At 42.2% G+C, this 18,020-nt stretch overlaps 1 protein-coding gene and 1 long non-coding RNA gene across 3 annotated transcripts in view; one reads left to right on the forward strand and one right to left on the reverse strand.

Annotated features, from left to right (window-relative positions):
* Window positions 1-1,722: 1,722 nt before the first annotated feature.
* Window positions 1,723-10,684, reverse strand: LOC132777016 (uncharacterized). The gene is made up of 2 exons (XR_010910306.1): window positions 10,491-10,684; window positions 1,723-2,297 (listed from the first exon to the last, which is right to left on the reverse strand). It is a non-coding gene; the product is annotated as an uncharacterized lncRNA (long non-coding RNA).
* Window positions 10,179-18,020, forward strand: part of SP3 (Sp3 transcription factor) — a 29,545-nt gene continuing 21,703 nt past the window's right edge. The window contains exons 1-3 of one of the 2 annotated variants that reach the window (XM_060779253.2): window positions 10,179-10,523; window positions 11,010-11,182; window positions 11,324-11,473. In XM_060779253.2, the coding sequence (XP_060635236.2) occupies window positions 10,517-10,523; window positions 11,010-11,182; window positions 11,324-11,473 (330 nt within the window). In that variant the 5' untranslated portion in view covers window positions 10,179-10,516. Of the gene's footprint in view, window positions 10,524-10,683; window positions 10,762-11,009; window positions 11,183-11,323; window positions 11,474-18,020 lie in introns of those variants that run through there. The other variant, XM_067471479.1, reaches the window with a different exon arrangement.

Below are 18,020 nucleotides of genomic sequence, written 5' to 3' on the forward strand. Positions count from 1 at the left end.
ATATTGTGAAAAGTTTGATTAATCTTGCTATGATTTTCTCTTTCTTTCTCAAATTGTAAGCTGCTCTGAGTCCCAATTTTGGGAGAGGCAAGACGTAGGTAAATATAATAATGACAGCAAAGGTTATGACATCATGTCTTCTAAAACTGAATAACAATTTAATAGGCTTAAATACCAGTTGTATACACAGCCAATGTAGTCAATGGTGTGGAATGTGGGAAACTGCAATCCAACCGCACCCGGAGAGTCACAATATTCTCACACATGCTTTGCATACACTGCGGTCTCATTGAAGCTTATGGTCAAGCACTTCAAAAGATTTTTTGAAGTTTATGGTTTTTGTGTCCCCTTCCAAAGGTAGCAGCTTTTGCCCTAAGAATATGTGATGTGCTGAAAGGAAGATTTTTATTGGGAGTTTAGCTGGAAACAGAAGTCTTGAACTTCCTGGTAGAAATGTCCTCTCTCTCATTGCTATAACACAGTTGTAGGTTGCTAAATGCGTCAAAAATAGCACATGAATCAACTCTATCAAACCAATAAATATATGTGTAAAATAACTAGACAGCTTGCTTGTTCACTCAGTTTACTGTTTGGTATTTTTTTATAATCTCACGCCAATGGCAGCCTCGCGGTAGTTTTAACTGATTCAGTGTTTGGCTTCTTTCTGCCAGTCTTTTGCCTGTCATTACCTTATTGAAAACTTAATTGGATGCAGACCTCAAATCAGTGTTATCCAAACCTTTGCGACCAACCTATTTTTTATCCACATCATGTCACAGAGAGAGAACAAAAGATGTAGAAAAATAGTACTTTATTGAATATAAAAATATATTAAGGCTACAAGAATAAATCAAACATGCACTTCAGTACAAAATATAAGGTTTCAAAATGATGGAGCCAGTTTCAAAGCAGTATACTTCACAATGGTAACATGTTAAAATTACACCAACAGTTACAAATGGTTAAACGAGTTCTTAAGTTATGTTTTACTTACCATTTTGAGTAAGAAACAAATCTAAAAAATAACCCTGCAAATCGAGAACATCGCATTAAGGCTTACTTTGCAGAGTTACAACCCCACAAATGACTGAGGCTAAGGTCTGTCTGTACGCTTGTATAGGCACCTAGAGGTCATCATTTGAAACTCTATGGTCCTCTCTTTCAAATCATAACAATTTCATTCGTGGGTGGTTTATGGCTAAAGAGTTATACACAGGGTCTCTTTTTTGAAACACCTTACATTTTAGCGTGTTTTCAGACTAGCCCTTAAGCTACACTCTGCAGCTATTCTATTTTCCATGTCGATAAGGCACCCTTCCTCCCAAACTCCAAATTTTAAGCAACAATCTAAAGTGCATAGTCTTATTCCTCAACAAGTTCAATGCACTGAATAGCTTGTTTAAAAGTCAGACTAAGTCAGATGCACTGGAATCCACCAGCTGCCACTGGCTGTTCCTGGTATAATTTGATCCCTTATTGAAGACTTCAGATTCCTCAATTTTGACATCTGTTACACAATTATACAGTCTGAGGAAGGGATTTTGTGGTATTTGAATTTCTACCTAGTGCAGGAATTCCCAAACTTTTTCAGTCACGGAGCCCTTTTTGAAGCAAATTTCTCGTGGAGTTTAGTTCTAGCTGCCTATGTTCTTGTAGTTTAGTTTTTGTAGCCATGTATCTTGAAGACAGGATGAGTTTCAAAATGACGTCCAAGACTGGCAGTTTCATAAGCTAATTTTATTTCAACAAAAGTTTAGCAGCTAACAATTGGAGGAGGAAGAGAGAAGCAGCACAGTGCCATGGAGTACGCTTTGGGAACTCTTGACCTATTGTAATGTCTTGCTGTTGTGCCAGTGATATGTATCTTCACATCAGTTCTTCTAGACTGCACTGGAGCTATTTATTATTTATTTATTTACAGCATTTTTACCCTGCCCTTCTCAACCCCCTCGCCCCGGGAGGACTCAGAGCGGCTAACAAAGGCAGCAATTCGATGCCACAAATCAACAACACAGTATAAAACCATAAATAAATACAGAGTTAAAACAATAGCAATTAATTATAACCAAATTGTCATAACAGTCATTAAATTAAAAACAATACTCAGTCCACAAACCCATTGATAGAACCATAAAACCATATCCTCATATACGGAAGTTGTTAGTAACTTCTTGGAAGACAACACACAGGTTCCATTTTGTTATATGCTGGGAGATGTTGATTCTGGACACTCAATGCCAACCATCGTTCAATTTTTTAGAATATCATCTTGTAACACCGCATTGCACAAACAGCACCTGCAAAAAATAATATTTTTATTTGTATTTTTTGTTTAGCTTAAAAAAACATTGCGAGTCCACAAAAATACTTGGCTACCTTTTTAATTTTCAAGAGAGGCGAGTTCACACTGCATGTATTTGACATCAATATTAAGATATATTTTTTTTTAAAAAAACTGGCCTGAAGTCATTTTGGAGTGAAGCCAGCTCTTCATCATTCCTGCTTCCTCATTGCAGATATCTAGGAATAGCCTAATCTCCCAGTCTCATATTTTAAGCAAACAAAGAGCCTGAAATTCTTCAGATCTTTCTTTATGCAGCTCATCAAGGTTTTCAAAATTAAAAGGTTGTCCAATATGCAATTCTCTTTTTCCAATTCACAGCGGTCTGGAAACTGAATTTACAACTGGCTGTGTTACTTTTGAATAACTGTAACTTGGGATAGCTTTACACAGACACTTTATCCTGGGGCTGATCTGGAGTGGCAAATTCTAGATTGGCCCAGGGATGGATTTGATGCTGCAGAGCTGGGAATCCTGACTGTTTAGATTTTCAGGTAGACTTTGGAGCATTAACATAGGTTCATGTAGTTCAAGGCCATGTTTACCCAAATCAGCTCCATGAGTTTAGCTGCCTTGGAGCATATCCCCCCCCCCCCCCCCCACTTTCAGAATAACAGGTCAGTATAGATGTGACCTTGGACAGAAACATGGGAGAGATCCGATTTAACTTGGATATACTAATTTAATTTCCTCTCAGTTACAAAGTAACTTTACTGAACTTAGTAAATCTTAGCAATGTCATTCTTGATTTTTTTTTATTCTTCACAAAGGACAGAATTGATATCTTGGAAGACTTCCGCAACTGCTTTAAAAAGGGAAATAAGAACATTATCAGCAGTTTCATTTTGACAGCCATCTGACTCTGCTGTGCAATAACAAATGTTAAATGCAGCCATAATTCCCAGTGCATAGGTAATGAAACAGTCAGGAATTGAGAGTATCTGCCTTGATTTTATTTGCTGCAGTGATAACCAATTTAACTGATTTACAGAATTCACCACTTAAGGCTTTTTGCAACCAATTGTTGTCTGTGGATTACACAGTGCACTGTAAATATATCGGGTAGTTTTAAAAAAAAACCTAATGAAGCCATGATGACAATCTCTCATTGATGGTGTCCCATCTGTTGCACAACAAGAATGTTATTAAGTGGGATGTCTTTCTCTTTAAAATAAAATAAAACAAAACAATACGGACTCCCCGTAAATAACAGCTCTTGAACCAAACTTTTATTTTTTATGAAACTAATAACATTTTAATGTCTGGCAGAATAGACTTATCCAATAGTAAGCCAAATGGTGTTGTCTTTAGCAAACTATATCATGTGTTTTTAGACATTACATCCATTCTTTTTTTAGCAGAACTCTTACTGAGAGGGAGAAGTTCAATAATTTGTTCAAGTGACTTGAGTATAAGTGTGTGCTGAACCTCACTTGCTGCTGGGAGCATGAGCTCATTTCCAATTGTATGAGCATTACCAGATTCAGCAATAAAATATTTATGATGCACACAAATAATAATAATAATAATAATAATAATAATAATACTTTATTTATACCTCGTCACTATCTCCCAATAGGGACTTGGGGCTGTGAATTTTTAGCAAGCATGCTTTCTATTTCTGAAAGTTTTCTCAAAGTGAAAATGAGCTAAGTTTTTGTCTCCTTTATCTTCAAATGATTGGGAAGCCTTCATGACTTTATTTGAAAGACTTTTTCACACAAAGGGCACATTGGTTGTTGCTGGTTATTTGGTGCTGATACAAATCCATATTTCATATGTTCCACACTATATTGTCTCCACTTCTTTTTGATTGCTTTTCTGTAGCCATATTTTATTCTGGAACAAAAAAGCAGTTTTTTTTAAAAAAAATGTGTCAATCACAAAAAATGCAGCTAAAAAACAAAGAAAGATAATAGCAAAGCAATTGCTATGATTCTACACCCTCCTTTGCTTCCTAAAGAAAAAAGGTGAATCCAATGCCTTGATATGAACTTGAAGGCTTGAATTTAGTTCCTGGGGTCTAGGTGCTTCCAGGTTGGTGACATTCCTAATTTACAGTCCTGAGCATGTGCTTGATAAAGTACCAATGGACAGGTCCCTGCCTCAAGGAGCTTACAGCTTCAATGGGAAGGGCTAATCATAGGCCACAAATTATGAAGCAAGGACATATTTTATGGAAGGAGTCAGGTAAGTGAAACAGCATCTATCACAACACAGCCATCAAATTAAAAAACACCCAAGAAGCAAAGGAAGGGAAGGAATGCCCCATGTGCATTATCGGATTTTAATACATGTTTATATTCTTAATGTCAGTTATTTTAATATCAAAAACTTAATTTTAATATTTTAATATTAATATTTATTTGTAGAATTTTATGAACATTGTTTTATATTTATTGTTAGCCATTTTGAGTCCTTATCTAGAAGAAGGTGGGATAAAAATGAAATAAATAAATGAATAAATGCTGTGGGTTTGCTACAAGAACTAGCAACAAGGCTTGGATTTTTGAAGGACAGCTGTCAGAGGCATCTCTGCTGCAGGTGAAAGGGGCGGTGAGGTCTGCCCACCTCAGATGTTGAAAAGAGCTGTGGCGAAGGGATGGGGCACTTTGATCTGGCCCTGTGTTGAGCAATGGAAGGCACCACCTTCCCAGCAAGCCATGGAGACATTTTTCAGAAACCATGAAGGTAGACCAAGGGGTGGGGAGTCCACAGAGATCTACCCCCTCGAGAGTTTGTAAATTGTGATATATTTTATCACAGTCCCCACCTAACACCCCCACCCCCACTTCCTTTCTCCTCTGTGTCTGCTGGGATATTTTCACTGCACCTTGGCATTAATCAAAAACTGTACTGAATGGCCCTGATTCTAAAAGTATGTTACTTACAGGTTGAGTATCCCTTATCCAAAATGTTTGGGGTCAGAAGAGTTTAGGATTTCAGAATACCTGTATTTGCAACTATAGCCATAATACTATAATAATATAACATATATCCACACACAATAATCTTGAAGATAGCTTCAAAGACTAAACATGGAACACATTTCATATATACCTCATATAGCCCAAAGGCTAAGCCCAACAATATATTTGATAATTTTCTGCATGAAACAAAGTACTCAGCCACTCCCGTAGATTATTTTGGAGCACTGGCAGTTCCCAAATTAAAAACAAGGTAGGTTCTGTAGGTTTGTTCTTAAGTTGAATTTGTTTGTAAGTCAGAACATGTACTTTCAAAAGTGTAACTCCAGTCACATGCACGCACACGCACGCACACACACACACACACATGTTTGTTTTGCTGTCTATGCCTTTGTACAGAAGAGTTCACCTCACTTTCTGTCACTGTGATAATTGGATTTTACAAAATTTGGCTTGTTGTGAAAACAAGAATTGCTGAGAAAGCTTCGGTGGAGACACCTTTCCCCCACTGTAACTCTTTCAGGAGTGAATTTCCCTTCCTATGAGCAGATTTCTCTCACTTCATGTTGTCTCTTCCCCGTTATTAACTGCGAGTTGTTTATAAGTTGGGGATTGCCTGTAGTTTGGAATTCTGGCATATTCAACCTGTACATGCAAAAAGTTTGCTAAACAAATATTATATGAATTTTCACTTCAAATATAATTGACATGCAATGACCCTGCAAGAGTGACCCACATATAGAAGTAGGCTTCATGCATGGATTCCTTTCTGGACCAGGAGTTATATATACAGAGTGATGCTGTATGACTGCACTGTTTCCTTTCACTGCTGAAATGTGGTTGTGCAAACACAGCTAAACACCTACTTTTCTATCAGTTGCCCCAAACATCCAGCGAACCAATAATTAATTTCCTACTGGCATACTATTAAGCCACTGTCATCTGTTAACATAATAATATATCAAGTGGTACAACAAGCCCCTAATTACTCATATATCTGGCTTCCTGGTGACTTGAGGCAGAAAAATACATGTTGAAAAATGAAAATATCTAGAGAATACAGTTTACTATATAATACTACCTTTTCTTTCACTGTCTCAGCCCTTAGCCATGAAAGTCATCCAAAAGGAAAACAAAAATGTTTAGGTCTTTGCATGGTTTTAGGCTTGCTTGAACTAATAAATAGATATTATCAAGGAGGCATAATTGGCCAGTTGCAAATGGGCACAGAAAACATGGATGCCTGTTACTGAATTTCTCTTGATGGCCTCTACAAGCAGAATGTTGGGAACATCATAAACTCATCTAGTGTGCAAGTTATTTTTGCTGTATTACTCCAGCTACCAGAGCTAGACTTCTTATTTGCATCAAAGTCAGCACCGGGATTGTGGCGCAGCTGGCTGAGTGTCAGCTGCATTAAGATCACTCTGACCAAAAGGTCATGAGTTCGAAGCCAGCCTGGGTTGGAGTGGGTTTCCAACCAATTGAGTGTAGCCTGTTGTCGACCTTTGCAACCCGAAAGACAGTTGCATCTGTCAAGTAGGAAAATTAGGTACCACCTTAAAGTGTGGGGAGGCTAAATTAACTGATTTATGAGGCCATAAAGAAGACTCCAGCAAAGCATTCCAGCGGGGAAGCAAGTGGGGAATGCGGAAGTGCTTCATCAGCGTCGCAGATGGACGATGAAAGCGATAGCTCCCTGGCGGCCAGAAAAAGTTAAATAGCCTCTGTGTATGTCTGTATATGTTTGTATGTCAAAAATTGGCATTGAATGTTTGCCATATATGTGTACACTGTAATCCTTCCTGAGTCCCCTGTGGGGCGAGAAGGGCGGAATATAAAAGCTGCAAATAAATAAATAAATAAAACCCAGTACATACATAATATACTGTCCCCAAACAGAAACACTGCTACTGCCATCTTGCTCAAATTTGCAAGATAATGTTTGCTGCAATCATAATAATAATCTAAAAGCAATAAACTTAATAAACAAAGTGCACTGTAGATCCCATTCAACAATGAGGGTCTTAGTTCTGAGTAAATATGCAAACTGTCACACTGCACATCTGAAATAGTTCAACACCCCCAAGGCAAACCGATAAAAGTGTGCTATGTTAGGTAAAACACAAGGTACAAAAAAAATCCCCAAAACAAAACCAAGCACCACACTTTATATCCTGTTCTGTCTAAGTTTGGGTGATACAAAAATTCCACATATATATTTTAAAAAGAAAACCTCAAATTCCTAACATACATGCTTGACAAAGTACATCATGACCCCCTTATCCACAGGGATACATTCTAAAACACAATTGCCCCCATAAAAATCATGGGTAATGGTGAGCACTATATTATTACTATATCTGATCAGGAGAATACCATAGAATTTCACTGGAGGACCTAGAGAGGCCCACAAACACTTCTGGGGAAAGTATTTTGGAGTGTAAGGAGCTGAAAACATGGATATAAAATCCATGAATAAGGGAATCCATAACTACTGGAGGGCAAGGACCCTATTCATTACAATCAATGAATGCTTCCATTGGATCTCAGTGAGAGATTGGATTGCTTTCCTGGAGGAACAATTAAGAAACATTAAAATCAATGGAAGAATTGCCATTCACTTTAAAGATGATTATGTCTCTAAAGCTCATTTCTTTCAACACAGGTTGCTTTGTTGGCTCGTGACAAGCTAAATCAAAACTTATTTTGAAATAAGCATCCAGATAGACAAATTATTGTCAGATCAATATGCTAATTTACATCTCTCTAAGGACAAAACTGTGGCAAGAACCAACATACAGATGACCCACTCTGGGAGGTGGGTCATCTTCATTTCTAAGCCGAAGAGCTGGTGTTGTAGACACCTCCAAGGTCATGTGGCCAGCATGACTGCATGGAACACTGATACCTTTTCACAGAAGCAGTACCTGTTGATCTACTCACATTTGCATGTTTTCGAACTGCTAGGCTGGCAGAAGATGGGGCTAACAGCGGGAGCTCATTCTGTTCCCCAGATTTGAACTGCTGACCTTTTGGTAAGCAAAATCAGCAGCTCAGCGGTTGATAATTGGGACACCATAATGGGGCTTGAGCATCCAGATTTAGCTATCCAGTGGGGTCCTGAAAACAAATTCCTGGGGGTACTGAAGGCCAAAATGTATAGGACAGTATTATGTATGTTTTGAACCATTATCTTTTGAAAAAGTGACCTTTAGGTGGCTATTCAAAGAGAGGGGCCCTGAATGTTTGACATCCTGTAGTTTCAGGGTATGGCCACAGTTAAAATAATGCAATTTGACACCACTTTCATTGCCATGGCTCAATGCAATGGGATCCTGGTTCGTTGTAGTTTGTCTGGCAGAAGTGCTCTTTGATGGAGAAGGCCAAAGGCCTGGTAAAAGTACAACTCCCTTGATTCCATAGAGATCTGAACCTTGGAGGTTAAACAAAATGGCCTTAATTCTGCAGTGTATGTGAACCCCAAGGCCCCTTCCACACAGCTGAATAAATCCCAAATTATCTGCTTTGAAGTGGGTTAAATGGCAGTGTGGACTCAGGGCCCTAACCCAGAACATCAACGCAAGAAATCCCACAATATCTGCTTTGAACTGGGTTATCTGCGTCCACAATGCCAGATATTCCAGTTTAAAGAAGAAAACGTGGGATTTTCTGCCTTGATATTCTGGGATATAGTGCTGTGTGGAAGGGTCCTGGGTTATCTGAGTCCACATTCCAAAATATTCCAGCTCAAAGCAGATATTGTGGATTATCTGCCTTGATATTCTGAAATACAGGGCTGTGTAGAAGGGCCCTGGGTTATGAGTCCACACTGCCAAATATTCCAGTTCAAAGCAGATACTGTGGATTGTTGTTGTTCATTCGTTCAGTCCTCTCCGACTCTTCGTGACCTCATGGACCAGCCCACGCCAATTATCTCCCTTGATATTCTGGGATATAGGGCTGTGTGGAAGGGCTCTGGGTTATCTGGGTCCGCACTGCCATATATTCCAGTTCAAAGCAGATAATGTGGGATTTTCTGCCTTGATATTCTGGGATATAGTGCTGTGTGGAAGGGCCGTGGGTTATCTGACTCCACACTGCCATATATTCCAATTTAAAGAAGGTATTGTGGATTATCTGCCTTGATATCCTGGGATATAGGGCTGTGTGGAAGGGCCTTCTGTTATCTGAGTCCACACTGCCATATATTTCAGTTCAAAGCAGATAATGTGGGATTGTCTGCCTTGATATTTTGGGATATAGTGCTATGTGGAAGGGCCCTGGGTTATCTGACTCCACACTGCCATATATTTCAGTTTCAAGAAGATATTGTGGATTATCTGCTTTGATATTCTGGGATATAGGGCTGTGTGGAAAGGCATTCCCTCACATTCCAGCAGAGAGGCCTCAAATAGGCCAAGGTGGCGCCGCCTGACATTTTAACAACAGTGTTTTCGTTTGGGCCGCTTTCACAACCTCTACGGGAGATTTCAAATCCCCGCCGAGAGAGAGAAACCAGGCGCCTAGCTGAGGAGGCGGGCGAGGCCGCCCTGAATGGCTTCTTTTCCCGCCTTAGAGAGAGCGGGAGTCCCGACCCTGAGGCGTCAACGTCGGGGACTAAGGGAGCCATGGCGGGGACGCTCGGTAAGTGTGCCCCGAGGAGCCGCTTTGGGCCTGAGTTTGCGCCGAGGAAAAAGGCGAAGGAGGCCTCACTCATTGTCTCTCACACAAACCCAGGCAAAAACAGGAAGCCACCTCGACGCGGGCGGGGGGGAGAGAGAGAGAGCGCGCGGCAGAGGAAGAGCAGGGGGGCCAACCAGAGTGGAGGGCGCTGAGTGACAAGGCGGGCTGTCCAATGGGAAGCGGGAAGGCGAAGCGCGGGGGCCAATGAGCGCGCGGGAGAGGCGGGAGTTCCGGGCAGGCGGGCCAAGGCGGCGGTGGTAGTAGTAGTGGCGGCGGCGGCGTCGGGGCCCCCGCGCTGTTCCCCACCAGCCCCACCTTTGGGCTTCCGCGCTCCGTCAATCAAAGCCAGGGAAGCCTCCGTGGCCAGCCTTCTCCTCACGCCCGCACCCTAAAAGCATGGCCCCGGAGGAAGAGAAGGAGGAGAAGAGGAGGGCCGCCTAGCCCAGACCGCGGGGCCTGCCTGCCTGCGCGGGAGAGAGAGAGAGCAGCCAGCGCGTAGCTTCCTTCCTCTTTTCCCCCCTCCCTCGCTTGCTTGCCTGTCCAAACCTCCGCCTGCAGGACGATGACCGGTACGTGAGGGCCTTGCGCGTCGTGGCAGGTCCGCTTCGGAGCGTGGCTGGAGCCTCACTGGCTCTGAGCGGCGGGAGGAGCAGAGCCAGGGGGAGGAGGAGAGAGGGAGGAGGAGGAGGAGGAGGAGAGGGGCAGCAGGCGGGCGGGCAAGCAAGGAGGAGCAGCGGCGGAGGGAAAGGAGGAGGAGGAAGAAGAAGAGGAGGAGGAGGAGGCCCCTGCGCGCGGGCGGGAAGGCAGGCAAGGAGGCGAGCAGGGCGGGAGCAAAGGAGGGGGAAGGGAGCAAAGGGAGGGGTCAGGCGGGAAGGCAGCCCAGGGAGGGGGCCGGCACTCTCTCCCCCCCCCTCCCTCCCCATTGCTATGCCTGACCCTCATTCCCTCCCTCTTTCTATGGGGTTCCCTTTCTAAAAAACCACCCTCCTTTCCCCCCCTAAAAATACAAAAAAATCCAACCCCCCCTTCTTCCTCCCTCCCTGTTCTGCCCGCAGCTCCTGAGAAGCCTGTGAAACAAGAGGAAATGGCTGCCTTGGACGTGGACAGCAGCAGCAGCAGCGGAGGAGGAGGAGGAGGCCACAGCAGCAGCGGAGAGTATCTGCAGCACGGAAACAACAACAACAACGCCGCCGCTGCTTCGGGAGAGGCCTCGGATGAGACCCCCCAGGTGATTGGCTGGGAAAGGGGCACAAACACACACCGAGGAGGAGGCCTCGATGGGACACAAACACACACCGAGGAGGAGGCCTCGATGGAGGACTGACTGATTGACTAACCGTCCCCCCTCCCTTCCCTTCCCCGCCTCTAGGACACCCAGCCGTCCCCGCTGGCGCTCTTGGCGGCTACCTGCAGCAAGATCGGCCCGCCGTCGCCGGAGGAAGTGGACGACGAGGAGGAGGACGAGGAGGAAGAGGAGCCGCAGCCCGAGGAGGAGGAGGCTCCCGAAGCAGTGGAAGCGGTGAGTGCCCGCCCGCCCGGAGGGAGGGACGGAGGGATGGATGGATGGAATGGAGGGACGGGCGGATAGGAAGGAGGGAGGGAGGCAGGCAAGGGGTGGGTGGGGGCATCGGGAGGGAGACTCTCCGCAGCGCGCATTGCCCGCCCGCCCGGAGGAGGGACATGGGGAGAGGCAGGCAGGCAGGCAAGCAAGGGTCCCCGGGCTCTCCGCCTCGGGAGGGCCTCCCTCAAGGAGGAAAGGGGGAGGGAATGGAGACAGACGGGAGGGGGACTTCCCCATGGCCTTCCCAACGGAGGAGAGAGGCGGGAAGCTTTCCCGCTCACGCCTCTCCTCTCTCTCTCACCCCCCCCCCCCCAAAACAGTGGCAGCAGGGATTTAACCCCCAACCCATTTTCCACAGGGAATGGTTCCCCCTTTAAAAAAACAACAGTGTCAGCTGTCACTTTCGGGTTCCCCACATGAAAATGATAGAGGGGGGTTGCCCTTTAAGACGGGGGTGGGGGGAAAGGAAAAATGGCTGTTTGAAAAAAGCTCCGTTGGCGCCCTTGAAGGGCCTTCAGGGAGGAGAGGCTCCAGTATGTTCTACCTTCCTCATATTTAGAGTTTTGAATATTTTGGATCTCTCTCCTCACCCTGCACCCCTTAAATACAATTTTAGGGCGCCCTGGAAGGGTCTTCAGGGAGGAGAGCTTCCACTATGTTATACTTTACTCATATTTAGCGTTTTCAGTATTATAGATCACTCTCCTCACCACCCCTCACCCTGCACCCCATAAATACCCTTTTAAGGGTGCCCTTGAAGGGCCTTCAGGGAGGACAGCTTTCTCTATGTTATACCTTCGTCATATTTATAGAGTTTTCAGTATTTTAGATCTCCCCCCCCCCCCCACTCACTCACTTAAATATCTTTTTAAGCTTCCTCTTTGTAGTTCTGAGGGAAGCAGTTTGGGGCCAAAGAATTTATTGCAGGCATGGCAAACTTCAACCTTCCGGGTGTTTAATATTCTGGGATATAGTGCTCCCAGTAGGCTGTTAGGAACTGTGGGAGTTGGAAGTCCCAAACACCAGGAGAGCCAAAGTTTGCCTGTGCCTGCTTTATTGCTTAGTTAGTTATGTTTACTGGTTTTAGGGTCCATGTGTGTGGGAGGCACATATAGGGTAGTTTTTAAGGGCCCTTTCACACAGCCATATATCCCAAAATATCAAGGCAGAATAACCCAGGGCCCTTCCACACAGCCCTATATCCCAGAATATCAAGGCAGAAAATCCCACATTATCTGCTTGAACTGGAATATATGACAGGGTGGCTTTGGATAACCAAGAGCTCAAAGCAGATATTGGGGGATTTTCTGCCTTGATATTTTGGGATATAGGGCTGTGTGGAAGGTCCCCGGCATATCTGCTTTGAACTGGGATATATGGCAATGTGGTTTCAGATATTCCAGAGCCCTTCCACACAGCGCTATATCCCAGAATATCAAGGCAGAAAGCCCACAATATCTGCTTTGAACTCAGTTATCTGAGTCCACACTCAGATAATGTGGGATTTTCTGCCTTGATATTCTGGGATATAGGGCTGTGTAGAAGAGCTCTGAGTTTAAAGCAGATATTGTGGGTTATTCTGCCTTGAGTTATATGGCTGTGTAGAAGGGCCTATCGGGTGTTTTCTGTATATTTGAGAGTTTTTTTTATTGTTTCACAATTTATCCCAGATTATCTATCTGGCAGTTCAGACTCATATAATCCAGTTCAAAGCAGAAAACCTGGGATCAGATCCCAGAACATAGGGGCTGTTTGGAAGGGCCCTCAAGCCCTTGCACACAGCTGAATAAAATCCCATATTTTTTTCATTTTCTATATGACAGTGTGGATTCAGATAACCCAAGGCCCTTCCAGACAAGCCCTATATCCCAGGTTTTCTGCATAAAACCAGATTATGTGACCCTTCACAGCCAGATATTCTGCGATAAACAGAAAAGGGCCTGTCTGGAAGGGCCCTCAGTTCAAAGCAGATATTGTGGGATTTTCTGCCTTGATATTCTGGGTTATATGGCTGTGTGGAAGGGCCCTCAGATACCAGGTACTAAACGTATTGACAGATGCTGAATAGATGTATTTTTCTGGTTGCTTAGAAACTACTGTTAAAATAGGCCTAGTACTGTACCCCAGTATTCTCTACCATAAACTCTGTATGGATTTGATATTAATATTGGTCCACACTAACTATATAATGCAGTTCAAATTGCATCGACAGTGTAGATCCAGCCCCAGAATATACTGTATATTAAGTGAAGAACAGTACCTTTGGTGCATAGAGGGTTTTTTTTTTTAATGTTGGGCCTTCTGGGTGTTCTCCATTTTTTTGAATTGAGGTTTTATTTAGGTTTTATGTTTATGCTTTTGATAAATATGTATAAGATCACTATTTCAATGTAACCTAGGAAGAGTTGTTAATGTTTCAGAATGAGCTATCCTTTGTTTGCTTAATTTGTTCACTTAATTTAATCTGTCTTTCTGCACCCACTTGAGTGACTGTAAACCATATCAACTTCAATAGAGTTTACTAGCCAGGCCAGTGGATTAAGGATTGTAGCCTCTCGTAGTAGAAAGACAGTATTTATTATCTCTACAGCACACCAGGAAGCTAAGATGCTGTTCAGGTTAATCACTTTCCCGCAGCCTCAGTGAGTGAGTGTCAGAGTCTGGAACAAAGCCAAAATTGAACTTGCTCATATGTGTCCTTCCAAATATGACGTAAAGGAAAAATAGTGCAGCAGTGTGTTCTCAGATTCTCAGACAGCCTGAGGCAAGATTTTGATGTGGCTGAAATTCTTCATCCTGGGCTCATTAAAATAGAAACGACAATGATACTTAAAGAAAATTGCGATGTGTATTTTTAAAAGTAGTCTTAATTTATATTAGCTTGGATTTTTTTTCAACACAGAGAAACAGATACTTAGGACAGAGGCAAAATAAATTGAAAGGGTTTTTCTGTATCTTCATAATCAGATATGCAATAAAGATTTGGGGGCTAGATGATTTCAATCTATATGTTATATATGTGGTTTGGTCATATTTCTCACAGTACTATCTCCAGGTTAGGGTATTTGCAACTGCCACCTTATATTTTTGAACTACAATTCCTATTATCTCAGATTATTGCCGTAGTGACTGGGACTGATGGACATTGTTGTTGAATCCATTTAGAGTAGGGTTTCTATATTTTATATATTTCTCTCCCCCCTTAATTAGAGTAGGGTTAGGGTATTATTGGGCTTCCTGGTGGTGCAGCAGGTTAAACCACTGAGCTGCTTAACTGGCTGACCAAAAGGTGGTTTGAATCTGGGGAGCAGGATGAGCTCTTGCTGTTAGCCCCAGCTTCTGCCAACCTAGCAGTTCGAAAACATGCAAATGTCAGTAGATCAGTAGGTGCTGCTCCAGAGAGAAGGTAACGGCTCTCCATATGTCGGCCATATGACTTAGAGGTTTTCTATGGGCAACGTCAGCTCTTTGACTTAGAAATGGAAATGAGCACCAGCCCCCAGAGTCTGGAATTAATGTCAAGGAAAACCTTTACCTTTACTTAGGGTTTCTCAAATTGCACTCATCTATATGTTTTGGACGTCAGATCCCATAATTCCTAACAGTTGGTAAACTGGCTGGGATTTCTGAACACTGAAATCCAAGACACTTGGAGGAGCACAGCTTGAGAAACACTGAATATTAACTGTTAGAGCTGTGATACTTCCATGCCATTCTCTTATTTTCACGTTTCTTGTAATTCTGGACCTCTTCTTTTCTGCACACTAACAATAATGATGGTAGTTGACTGATGAGCAGGAAATTAGCATGAATCTTTTTAAAATGAGTTTTACTTTAACATAAAAAGTTGAAGTAAAAAATCTTGTACGCCAAATTCCACATCTAGCACATTGAGTTGCTCCCAGAAAAAAATGATTAACATTTAGGATAAAATCATAAAGAAACAATTAAACTTCTCTATTATGAACAGGCATCTACTATGAGTTAGATTTTATGCTTTTCATCTGAACACATTTGACAATTGAGGTAATTCTTTTGCTAGTCAGTAGCAGTCTTCTGCTGCAAATGTAATACAGTACACCATACTAAATAACCCATTTAATTGGAGCTCAATATTGGTACAGTGTAATTGTCACTGAGATCTAGTTGAGAGCCAAAACGGTTTCCCCACTTATAACACATTTGAATGTGAGTATTCCCTCATGCACTCCCTATTTTTCTCAGTTTCTGCTTTCCATGACCTCCAGCATATGAATTGGGCAAATGTTTCCCCTGTTTACAATTTCCTGCTCAGATTCTGTCCTCATCCACTGTGGTTTGTCTTCCTCCCCTAAAAGACATGCTTTGTTTCAAAATCCTCACAACTAGAATGAGGGGGAATGCATGAATTGTGTGGCATTGTCACTTGGAACAATTAAACCACTTCTCCTATATGGGTTTTTTTTCCCTACAAATAAAAACATGAAAAAAGTCCCAGTGTATTTCTTCCATTGAGAATACATTGGTATTCGTCAAGAAATACCCATACTGCAAAAAGTGTACATTTTCTGATCCTAGATGTTTGGATGCAATATATGTGATCATTTTTATACAAACAGAAAAAGGTATGTTCTATTAAACGTCTGGTTTTGAATATGCCCAAATAATTCTCATTGGAGTTAGAAAATGTCATCAGTTCACTCTGAATTTTTTTGACATTTATTGTAATGGAACCATTGCTTGCATGAAAATGAAGTTTGCCTAGTTGTGATTCAGTGGGAAGTCATAAACCAAGAAAAAAAAGGAAGGGGACTAGAATGTCTAGGATGGAGGCTCAACTACAGGGATGTCATTACCAATTAGATTTGAATTAGGTAGTGAGTTTCTGCTCCTGATTTGCAAGGTAATTATTAGGGCACCTCTTATCTGGTCAATATAAACATGCATGAAATAGTTTGGGAGGCATGAAAACCTAAATCTAAGATGTTTCAGTGGACAGTCTTCAGTATGGAAACTTTAGAAATTAACTCATCTGTTTCCTAATCCAGTAGGAAACAGATGGCCTCAATCCTGGTTGAGCAAGTCTGCACACAACAACAATAATTCTAATTATTTACTATCTTATCAGCCAAAAGCAGGCCCACACTTGCCATTGAAATATTGGTGAGTTTATATTGGTTAAAATGATTATTCATTTTAAATATTGTATTCTTTCAATACAACTGTCTGAGGGACCATGAACCAGTCCTCTGCTTGAAAAGTTTGAAGGCCCTTGTCTTAGGCCATCTTTTCAATGAAAGGACTTGAACAGAGAGTATAATCTATGAGATATTCGGCTTGTCTGTCTTGTGTGAGCGCTTAGTATAATATTTCCTAGGGCTGGGGGAATAGAATTGGGAATAGTGTATTTCTGTTCATCAGGCTATGAACTCCAGCAGTCACTGCTATAGTCTAAATCAGGCATGGGCCCTTAGGCAGTTGGGAATTGTGGGAGCTGAAGTCCAAAATACCTGGAGGGCTGAAGTTTGCCCATGCCTGATCTAAATACACTAAGCTACTGAAATGCCTTCTACCATTTCAAAAAGGAGTTCCAGGCTCCACACAAAGATGCCAACTGATTCTTAAGTAGACTTGGTTCTCTTGTGCCATCAAGTAGAATAGAGAAAAAAAGGATCTACCCAAAAGATAGGATTTTCTAATAATAATTTGTAATAAATTATCCAAATATGTGGATAAAAAAACCTGGTGTTCTGGTTTACAAAAGAAACAACAAAATTCTGTCCTTCTGCTCCACAAATGTGAGAAGAATGAGCACGTTCATAACTCTTCAGGATGTTCAGCATATTGAAGACAGTTGGGAGCAGGGATGGAAAAACAAGTGGAGGGCGGGATGAAATTGATGAAGTAACTGAACACAAGGATTATGAGAATGGCACAAGGATTATGAGAATGGATTCTGACTTCATTGAGGCGTTATGATATGATAATAATTGCTTTGATTTGTCTGTTGTGTATGATGTGTTTTTAATTGCTTATGACATTGTTGTGATAACCTGTATTGTGTAAACGGCATTGAGTCGCCTGATTGGGCTGAAAAATGCGGTATAGAAATAAAGCAAATAAATAAATAAAGCAAATAAATAAACATCTTAGTTATCCAGGGGAAAGAAACTCTAGGAATGTGATATGAATGTGGTAAGCTCAACGTTTTGAATTTGATAAATCAGCCTTCAAGGACTCAGCTGTTTTGAGGGGCTGCCTATTTCACAGGTCACATGGGAGTGAACTAAATTGTAGTTGGGGAAGGTTCAGGACACCTCTTGTTCTCTGAATTTTTGTAGTTCAGGGCTGGGAGTAGCTTCCTGCTTAGTGGGGCCTAGTCACAAGAGTTGGTGTTGAAAGACACAGGACTTAGTGCTGCAGTGTATTCCAGTAGTGGCAGAATTACACAGCCTTGTCCTTTTGCACAGTTACAGTGACTTCCTGCTTGTTCACCCTTGCATCACCCTAAGAAGTTTTAATTTTT

This window comes from Anolis sagrei, chromosome 1 (genome assembly GCF_037176765.1).
Source record: "Anolis sagrei isolate rAnoSag1 chromosome 1, rAnoSag1.mat, whole genome shotgun sequence".
In the NCBI taxonomy this organism is placed as follows: domain Eukaryota; kingdom Metazoa; phylum Chordata; class Lepidosauria; order Squamata; family Dactyloidae; genus Anolis; species Anolis sagrei.